This window comes from Benincasa hispida, chromosome 4 (genome assembly GCF_027475165.1).
Source record: "Benincasa hispida cultivar pf3 chromosome 4, pf3_genome.v1.1, whole genome shotgun sequence".
Lineage (NCBI taxonomy): Eukaryota > Viridiplantae > Streptophyta > Magnoliopsida > Cucurbitales > Cucurbitaceae > Benincasa > Benincasa hispida.
This window is the reverse complement of record NC_143481.1, coordinates 54,948,563-54,959,114: the sequence shown is the minus strand read 5'-3', so window position 1 is coordinate 54,959,114 and position 10,552 is coordinate 54,948,563. Positions and strand designations below refer to the sequence as shown.

Sequence of the window (10,552 nt, the reverse complement as noted above, 5' to 3'; positions counted from 1 at the left end):
ATATCTACTAACTATCCTCACTGCATAGCAGATGTAGGTTTAGTACATAACATCGCATACATCAGGCTACCAACATCTGATGTATAGGGGATCCATCTCATTTACTCAACCTCTTGGGGTGTCCTAGGACACTGTTCTTTAGACAATATAACTCAATGTCTGAAAGGGAGCAAGCCTATCTTAGAGTTCTACATCGAAAACTTGACAAACATCTTGTCAATGTACGATGCTTGAGACATAGCTAGCATTTTGTTTTTTCGATCTCAAAAGATCTGAATGCCTAGAACAAACTGCACCTCTCCCAAATATTTCATTTGGAATTGGATTGTTAGCCAATTTTTAATTTCAGTGAGTAGATCTACATCATTCTCAATGAGTAGGATATCCGTCTACATACAACACTAGAAAAACTACTGAACTATTGATGATTTTCTTGTAAACACAAGGTTCATCAATATTTTGATCAAAGCCACAAGACTTGACTGCAGTATCATTCCAAGATCGAGAAGCTTGCTTCAATCCATAAATGGACTGACTAAACTTGCAAACCTTTTGCTCTTGACCTTGGGTTATGAATCCCTCAGACAACTCCATATAAATGATCTCCTTAAAATTGCCATTCAGAAAAGTAGTCTTGACATCCATGCATTTTGGGACTTTGTTCATTTTTTGATGCCCTCAAATTCTTTTTATTTCAAAGAAAAAATGCAGGGAAGATATTGCTCATCGAGTTTTATATGCGTTGTAGTTTTGTTATGGTTGTTTGATGGTGAGAAGTATCAATGTGAAAGTTGAACCATGTCTTCGATATAAAAAAATTAGTCTTTATTTTTATCATTATCATAATATATCCCAAAAATCATATAGATTTCAATATAGTAGAGTATGGAATGAAAAATCTTGACATTTTACAAGACTACAGTATGAATATCCTAGACCTCAAAAGAAGGAATGATTATATAGATTCTTTTATAAACGAGTCATTTAAGACTTTGGTTTGGTATATTGGTGTTTTCCATCTTATATTTATTTTGACCATCAACCTATTGAATTACCTTTTGATAATAGGCTTTTGTGTTTATTTTGACAAACATTTCGACTTGTGAAGATATCATTTCTTCAAATGAAATTTAGTATTCAAAATAGAGAAATTAAATTTATTAACTTTAAAGGTTGTTTTATTTTGACCCGAAACTTTTAAATTATATATTTTAATTCCTAAACTTAAATGAACACATCTATTTTAGTCCTTATTTTCGTTTCAAGATTAATAAATTAACGAAGTAGATTTGAAGTATGCGTACTAGCACGTTAAAACGAGAATGATTTCAAGTCAAATATTTTTTCTTAACACTATGTAGGATAGAGAATTGAACTTCTATTTTCGGCTGATAATTGAGAAAAAACTTAGTTAGATACAAATAGAGAGAAAAACGTAGTAACATCATAAAGACCAAAATGATTGTGTTTATAAAATTAATGCCTAAAATGAGATTAAAGAAGATATCAGTGAAATTAAGTGGGAAAAAGAAGTAAAAGGAAAAAAGGAAAAAGAAAAAGAAAGTCAAGAACAAGAGGAGCCCATTTGTGTCCCTTGGTTTCTTCCAGTCATCCTTGGAAGAGGAAAAATGGTGTTTCCTCTGCTCAGAATTTGAAGTTTCAGAACCTTAGGGCGAAGCTGAGACCCTTCCGGAGCCCGTGGAGCTTCAGAAACCGTCGACCATGGCCACCGCCGGCATCGGTACTTCACGCCCTTTGACTCTATTGCTCTTTGTAATCATCAACTCACTTTCCAACACCATCACCGGCGGAGGAGGCGTCTATGCTGATAACGGCGTGTTCAGCGTCAAATACAAGTATGCCGGACGGGAACGTTCTCTCAGTACTCTTAAGGCGCACGACATCAGTCGTCAGCTTCGATTTCTTGCCGGAGTCGATATCCCTCTCGGTGGTTCTGGCCGGCCTGATGCCGTCGGGTTAGTGGTTTTTTTTTTTTTTTTTTTTTTTTTTTAAAATTTTTTGTTTGTGTATGTGTTGATTGTGTTGTGGTCTTAATTGGAGGATTCACTTTGTTGATTCTAGGCTTTACTATGCGAAAATTGGAATAGGAACTCCTCCGAAGGATTATTATGTTCAAGTTGATACAGGGAGCGATATCGTGTGGGTGAACTGTATTCAGTGTAGGGAGTGTCCGAGGAAAAGCTCTCTTGGGGTATTAAATGTCTTGTTATTTTCATAGCATGTTGTTTTTTATTTTTGATTGATGATGTGAAGGGGTTAATTGGAGTGTTTTTCCTTTGGCATCAGATGGAACTCACTCCTTATGATTTAGAGGAATCCACGACTGGGAAATTGGTTTCTTGTGATGAACAATTTTGCTTGGAGGTGAATGGGGGTCCACTTTCAGGCTGCACTACTAATATGTCCTGCCCATATCTTCAGATATATGGTGATGGGAGCTCCACTGCAGGGTACTTTGTGAAGGACTATGTACAATATGATCGGGTTTCTGGAGATCTTGAAACTACAGCTGCCAATGGAAGTATCAAGTTTGGGTGAGTTGTTTTTATCCTGCTTTTCTGTACTCTGTAGTGTAGCTCCAACACAATGTAGGGGAATGATGAACGAGGGGGGAAACATATAACCTAGAAAGATGAAGAAACTATAGAGAGATCACCATGCATCAATCTCCTTATAAACTTTGTTCCTTGCAAAACTCTAAACGAACAGGAGCCTTTATGTAGAGGAAAATTTTCTAGAATAGCTGTTCAAGGAGAGTGCAAACTGCCGTTGTTCCTTCCTTCAGCTTGAGCTCTAGGCATGGTATTCAAGCCACAGTACTAGGTAGCAGTCAGAAAAATGGCGAAAGAGAATTAGGCACAATTTGAGATCTCCACAACCAAAGAATAAATGGAGCTTTCCATCCCACCCATCCCCACCCTGCCACCTTACTTATGAGTTGTGCAAATAAAGAATCTTATGAGAGGTTCTTATTATAGTTTTATGTACAAAAAGGAAATCTTCTTATACAGCAGACTAGAGAAAAATTGAATGATGAAGGTGTACCTGAAATTTACAGTGGTGACTTGCTATGGTCACACATTTGCATGTTAGTCCACTAATTTACAGTGGTGACTTGCTATGGTCACACATTTGCATGTTAGTCCACATAATTATCGACCACCTCAATATGCTCCTTTTTCATATGATCAAATATTCGCTTCAATCTTGGGATTACATTTGTAGAGCTAGGCAAATTTATTAGCTCAATAGTTAAATGGGTGAATTTATTAGATACCATCATGAAAGTTGTTCTGCTCATCGATCTGTTCATATTAATAAATATGAACTCTGCTTGTGGGAGACGCAAGTCCTACTTCTAGGATTTTCATGTTAAGCCATCAATTTAAATTTCGTAATGTCTCATTAATCACCTCCATTTGACCATCAGGTAGGGATGACATTTTCTATATCTCTAACGATGTGTCAAAACTTCTCTCACAAGCTTTTCCTAAACTGGCTTGAGAATTTGAATCCAAATGACTTGTAATCAAATTCTGAATCCATGCAAGTCAACAATTTCCTTTCAGAACAGGTTGGGTACATGTACAAGATCATTGGGTTTTCAGCAAAGAACAACTGTGTTATTTTACTATATTGATCTATGGGGGCAAAATTGAAACTATCAATGTCTAAGAGATGCCAACTGCCACATTGTAGTTTTTGTCAACATTGGTCCTCTGAGTTAATTCTCCTGTCCTGTTAATTTCATAACCTTGGAGAATTTCATTTAATCTATTTGGTTCCTATGATTTTAAAATTTATTTATTTCTGTTTGATAGATGTGGTGCCAGACAATCTGGGGATCTAGGCTCATCTGGCGAAGAAGCACTTGATGGCATACTTGGTTTTGGAAAATCAAATTCATCTATTATTTCACAACTAGCATCCTCAAGAAAAGTGAAGAAGATGTTTGCTCATTGCCTAGATGGAATAAATGGGGGTGGTATCTTTGCGATGGGACATGTTGTGCAGCCAAGAGTTAACATGACTCCATTGGTACCAAATCAGTATGTAATTTGCTTTCTTAGCTCTCAATTGTTGCTTTCATTAATCTTTTGGTTTCCATGTTTTTCCCATCTTAGAATTTTGTTGGTTTCTATGGTCCTTGCATTAACTTATTGGTTTGTTTTGTGAGTTTTATAAATCAAAATTTATGCAAAATGCTATGTATTTTGTTCTAATGAAATATATCAGCTATTAAAAACTAATTTGAAATTGTTATGGCAAACCCAAAACTATATTGTACCATTGATGATTAAATATATTTTATTGTTATCATATGATTGATTATTTTATCTTTATTATGTGCGTGATTTTATCTTTTATTCATTAATTAAATTTAGGCCACATTACAATGTCAATATGACGGGAGTACAAGTTGGTCGTGTCATGTTAAATATTTCTGCCGATGTATTCGAGGCAGGAGACAGAAAAGGGACAATCATCGATAGTGGTACAACCTTGGCATATCTTCCTGAGCTGATTTATAAGCCATTAGTGACCATGGTACTAAATAATGCCAGAGCTTCATCCATTGGAGAACTTCATTACAAAGTTGAAATGATCATATTTGATTTTGTTCTTGTAGATACTCTCTCAGCAACACAATTTGGAAGTTCAAACCATTCATGGAGAATATAAATGTTTTCAGTACTCAGAGAGGTATGGAGCATTCTGAATTCGATTACTTCTTATAGTTCAGATGAAATTCTTTCTGTGCAATTCTGTCTTGTGTTAATCAGGGTCAAACCAGAGGATTTGCTTAATTGGTGTATTGTTCATAGAAAAAAATCCAAATAAAACCTAAAGTGATGTTTACCATTTGACCTAAAAGCCAAACCAGCAAGATAGGGGGTCTCTACTTGTAATTTCTGTGTCTAATGGATGCATCGTCCATCGTTGTTCACTTGTTCATTTGAGATATTGAAGTGAAAAATCAAGTAGGCGATCTTGTCTTATGCAACTGTTCTCCTGATATCTCTGATTATTTTGCCTGGAAAAGTTTGCCTGATAACATCTTTTACTCTGTTTTTTAGTGTCAAAAAATGTTATATCCACTTTCTTTCATTAAAATAGATATCGAGAGATTAGCTGTTATGCATTGTTTTTGACTTGTATATCAATGGTGTAGAATTGCATTATTTATTATATTTTGCTTTGTTTGCAGGGTTGACGATGGATTTCCTCCAGTTATTTTCCATTTCGAGAACTCACTCTTGTTGAAGGTTTATCCTCATGAGTATCTATTCCAATATGTGAGTATGCTGGACTTGCCATTCTGTGTGCACTAACCCTTGAACTTGCTGCAAGAATGGGTGTTTTAAAATTTCTCTGTCTAACAACACCGTTAGGCTGCCTTTGTCAATTGCTTAGGTGCACGGTACTCCTAGATTCATAATGTATATTAACGTTTTAAATCCAGTTTGTTGGTACAGTTTTTCTGTTGGAAATCTTTCTTATCTTTGGACTTTTTGACATTGTTATTAATTGATCTGTGGTATTGTTCTCATCTCTCATGAGATTTAGATGAAATTTTTGAGCATGAACTGAATTACCTTGTGAGCTTTCACTATTTTCCCTATCAATCCAGTTTGACAATTGAATGTATTCTACTATTGAAATTCAAATGATCAATTGAAACTGGTTAAGGCATGTACCCTAAACCAAGAGGTTAGAGATTCGAGTGTCCCACCCCACGTGTTATACTAAAAAAGGCTATTGAAATCAAATGAAATGTCATTGTGACTTGTGAGCAAAACCTTGATGGACCAGTTCTATACGATCTAGCTTTCTAGACCAGATAGACATTTTTATTTATCAGTATTATTGTTTTGTAGTTTGCTATTGTTGTTTCATTTAAAGTAATTCTTACATCTATTTTGGCAATGTAAGATTGCTAAAGATGAATGTGATGCTTGTTTACTTTGTAGAGTTTATCCCATGCACTGAAATTTTATTTTCAAATTGGGTTATTTCTTTCCTTGGAGTAGATGGATGAGTTGGTTAACTAATATGGACTTCTACAGGAGAGCTTGTGGTGTATTGGTTGGCAAAACAGTGGGATGCAATCTAGGGATAGGAAGAACGTTACACTCTTTGGAGGTAAACTCCAAAATTTGTCCACGTGAATATTAGTTTGTCTTAAAATTCTAGCTCGCCTGCTATTGGCAGGAAGGTTGCTAACTTTTAGAGTATCCATAATCCCTTATTTTCCCGTCAATTGATGTGCTGTATATTCAGGCAGTGTGCTATGTAGAGCTCTTGATCGCTCTGAGAATTTTATGGGTTAGAAATCATACCATAAGAAAAATTAGGTGCTGGTTCAATACTGTGTTCATTGTGGATGACATTACTTAGCTTTTTTTCTGTTGCTACAAGGAATGACGAGCAGGTAATTAATTTTTTCAAAATAGAATATTACTAAAATGAAGGGTGAGGATCCAAAACCTATCTATAAGGAAAAAATTTAATACTTTAGACTAGTTTATTCACAGGTCGGCCAAGTTTATAATTCTTTTGGGTTTTACCTCAATCTCTCGCAGCAGGAGAAACGTGAAAGCATGATAGCTCCTTCCAGATGTTACATGTAATGGGAAGAAATGAAATAATCAATTCTTATGAATTTGACTTTGGAAATAAAATGAAAGTGAGAAACAATATAAAGTATAACCACCAATAATTTTATATGAGATAAGAGAGGCGCATCCTTAAAGGCCCTTAAGAGGAGAAATTAATGATTATTAATCTCATTTTTACCTTCTATTCGCTGCAGTTGGTTAAGTATGTGATCATCTATGAGTTATCTTTAATTCTTTGTACTATATTTGCATAAAAGAGAATCGTTTTTTAATTCTTAGTCCCAGCTGAATGGTGGATGATTTTCTTTTCTTATTTGTTTGTGTTAAATTCAGCAAAGGAGGACCCTCTTATTTTCTTTCTTTTCATCTTCCTCTTGTAGGCCTTCATTCATGTCTCTTTTGCTTGCAGATTTAGTGCTTTCAAATAAGCTAGTTTTATATGATCTTGAAAATCAGTCAATCGGATGGACCGAATACAACTGTAAGTACAAAGTTTTTGTTTTGTTTTCTAAGTTATCTCTGAATGACATTACATGTGTTTGCAGCCCAACTTTGACAGTGTTTGCTGTAATTTGTCTTCACTTCAGTGTTGGTTTTTCGTCCTTTCTGTTTTTTTAACCCTAGTCTCATGATGGAAGATTCTGATGAAATTCAGCTGCACAAAGAATTCCATTCTTAGTCTTATTCATGTCGCGTATTATCTATCTAAATCGCATCTAGTTTATGAAAGGTTTATATTCTCAAATACAAATACTTATCGGAATGTTCCGTCAAAAAAAAAAAAAATTCACTATCTTTTTCATCGCTTTTAAAATTAATTTTAAAATTTCACTTCATAACTATTTTAAATTAACTGAAAGTTAACATCAACGAACTAAGTAAGCATTAGCAAAATCTCAAGGATAAAAGTGGAAAGTATTGAAACCTAGGGACCAAACAAATTAAGACAACTCGAAATTCAAGGATATAAGTGTAACATTTTGAAACATAAGGACTAAATAGAAATCAAACTCTAAACTTAGTGGTAAAAGATCAACATTTTGAAATTTAGAGGCGAAATGGAAATTGGACCCAAAATCTAGGGACCAAAAAGATATTTTTCATGAAAAAAAACAAGTACAATGTTTAAAAACAAAAAACCAAAATGGTTATCAAAATGAGACTTTAAACCTTAACAATATTTCTTGTTTTATTCACTAATGAACAAATATTTCTGAGATGTTGGATAAGAAACTTGATGCATTAGGGAGATAATTCAATCTGGTGAATCAATATCTCACATCTGTAGTAATTGATATTCAGGTTCATCAAGCATCAAAGTACAGGATGAACAGACTGGAACAGTTCATTTAGTTGGTTCACATTACATTTCTTCAGCCAACAGATTGAATACCAAATGGGGCGTGATCTTGCTATTCCTAATCTTGCTGATGCACTGGTCAGCCCATTTCAGATGCTTTAGCTAACAAAGAATACCAACAAACCAGAAGGTAATATTTTTAGATTGATAGAATCAAGTACAGAAGAAATCCTTGAAATTTAACTGTAGATGTTCAACTGATTGCAGTTGTGTATAATGGAAGAGAGCGAGAGTGAGAGCGAGAGATAGATAGTTTCTCTTTGAAAGTTTCTTCTGCTGGGAAATTTCTTTCCCCAGGAGATTCTGAAACATATCATCTCTGATTGCTTCGTGTTTAGATTTGTAAAGTGAAGCCTCTTTTGGCAAAATTGAGAAGGTTATGTCTGCAAAAAGATTTGCAGACCCTCAGCAGTACAGTTTATGACAGTAGAAAAAGGGGGGCAGGTAGTTTTGTGCACCCAAAAGTATTTATTCTACTTTGAGGTATTGATAGTTCTCAAGTTTTGGCCTTTTTGCCTTTTCGCATTTTTGTTAATGCTAATTTGTAGAGAAAAATTATTGCTTATATATAATACAACAGAGTGGGCATTATGATGATGGATGGCTTAGCTCGTTCAGCTGTGATTGAGGTTTGTTCTGCCTATTGCCTACCAGATTTTTCTTATCGGATCTTTGAGCTTTCCTGATGATGATGGAAAGCCAAATTTGTTGCTAAGTTTCTTGTATTTCTCCCAAAAAAAAAAAAAAAATAAATAAATAAAGGGAGGGAAAAAAGGGAAATATTCATGCTATACTGCCATCTTTTTGTTCTTATCATTACTATTTTACACAGTTCTGAATGTTTTCAAAAAGTTTCATGAAGTTTTATAGGTAATGTCGCAATCTTGTAGGCTTCGTTTGGTAACTATTTTGTTTTTTGCTTTTTGTTTTTAGTTTTTGAAAATCAAGGTTTTTTTCTTCTATTTTTTAAATGATATGAAATTTTTTTATGTACAAGAGTTAAATTCCTATCCAAATTTCAAAAACAAAAATAAGTTTTTGAAAGTTTTTTTTTTTTTTTTTTTAGTTTTCAAAATTTGGCTTAGTTTTTTAAACTACTGGTCAAAAGTAGACTACAAAAGAAGAAATTTAGAGATGGAAGTAGTGTCTATAAGTTTAATTTTAGAAAGCAATACCAAAATCCAAATGGTTAACAAACGGGGTCTTAGTTTTTGACTTTTGAATTTGTTTGAAGCAACAATTACTCCGGGAATTTTCATTAACTTTATATGTAATGATTTAGGTTCTGTTTGGTAATCATTTTAGTCTCATTTGGTAATCATTTTGTTTCTTGTTTTTGTTTTTGAAAATTAAGACTTAGATACTACTTTCACCTTCAAATTTTTCAATGGTTTTAAAAATCAAACCAAAATTTGAAAACTGAAAAAGTAGCTTTTAAAAATTTGTTTTTGTTTTTAAAATTTGGCTAGGAAAAATGCAAATAATGGTAAGAAATGAAAAGGAAATAAACTTAATTTAAAAAAACAAAAACAAAAAGGTTATCAGACGAGGCATTCATTTTTTGGTTTTTCATTTTTTGGTTTTGAAAATTAAGCTATTTCTTTCTCATTTCTTATAATGATTTACATCTTTCTTAAGGAATTCTTAGCCAAATTTTAAAAACAAAAACAAAAAAGTTACTTTGGTTAGTTTTCAAATTTTGGTTTTGGTTTTTTAAATCATTGGTAAAAAGTGGATAGCAAGACAAGAATTTGGAGATGAAAGTAGGATCTATAGGTTTAATTTTTAAAAATAAAAAATAAAAAATCAAATGATTACTAAACATGGTCTTAGTTTTTTAAATTTAAAATTCGTAACAATTCGATCTTCTATCATAAAAGTTTTCACAAAACTGTGGGTATGAATAGACTTGCGAAAGCTTAGTATTCCGATTCAATCTAAGCCAATCACAAACCATAAAGAAGGGTTTTAAAAAAGGGCAATTCCAGAATTTTGAATCCCGATTCAATAAAAGTATGTTCATAACTTTTATTTCCACATCAACACAAACATATGATTGATGAACTAGAATATGTTTTTTTTTAGCTTGTCGAAGTTGTTGCTCTCTTAAACAAAATTGTTTAAGCCGAGGAGGTAAGAATTTTTTAATAATGGGTAAAACACATTTGATGATTGTCTTAAACTTACTTGATGGTCATAGTTGTTTCAACTTCAAACTTTTGTTGATGGTATTTGAGCTTTTTATCGACGAGACATTATTTTAGGCTACTCCTTTTGTCCACGAAAATTGTAATTCCATTGCTCGCACTCTAGGATATAATATACAATAAACCAACATTTTTGGTGTTTGACTTGAAGGCCACCCCCATGGATCATTGGTGCCGTGTCTAGTGATTTGATAATGTTTATTTCCTTGTCTTTTTTATATTACTACAAAAGGGACAAATTAAAAAATCTATTCTTGAAGTATGATGGTAGTAGTAACAATTACATCATTAAACTTTCAATGTTTAAAATCAAATTCTCAAACTTTTAAAATTAAAAATCATAT

At 33.4% G+C, this 10,552-nt stretch overlaps 1 protein-coding gene across 1 annotated transcript; it reads left to right on the top strand.

Moving 5' to 3' along the window:
• Positions 1 to 1,505: 1,505 nt before the first annotated feature.
• On the top strand, positions 1,506 to 8,598 carry LOC120076667 (Eukaryotic aspartyl protease family protein). The gene is made up of 11 exons (XM_039030562.2): positions 1,506 to 1,976; positions 2,083 to 2,212; positions 2,308 to 2,555; positions 3,843 to 4,070; positions 4,407 to 4,569; positions 4,652 to 4,725; positions 5,231 to 5,318; positions 6,090 to 6,165; positions 7,051 to 7,122; positions 7,944 to 8,131; positions 8,209 to 8,598. Exons 1-10 carry the CDS (start codon positions 1,723 to 1,725, stop codon positions 8,105 to 8,107), a joined length of 1,497 nt encoding a protein of 498 aa, XP_038886490.1. The 5' UTR covers positions 1,506 to 1,722; the 3' UTR covers positions 8,108 to 8,131; positions 8,209 to 8,598.
• Positions 8,599 to 10,552: the final 1,954 nt, after the last annotated feature.

What these genes read in the sequence shown, in the direction of transcription:
- LOC120076667 (XM_039030562.2), top strand. Translation starts at nt 1,723, where the DNA reads ATGGCCACCGCCGGCATCGGTACTTCACGCCCTTTGACTCTATTGCTC. An exon ending in GGCCGGCCTGATGCCGTCGG is followed by an intron (nt 1,977 to 2,082) that starts GTTAGTGGTTTT and finishes TGTTGATTCTAG; the next exon opens with GCTTTACTATGCGAAAATTG. An exon ending in CGGATGGACCGAATACAACT is followed by an intron (nt 7,123 to 7,943) that starts GTAAGTACAAAG and finishes ATTGATATTCAG; the next exon opens with GTTCATCAAGCATCAAAGTA.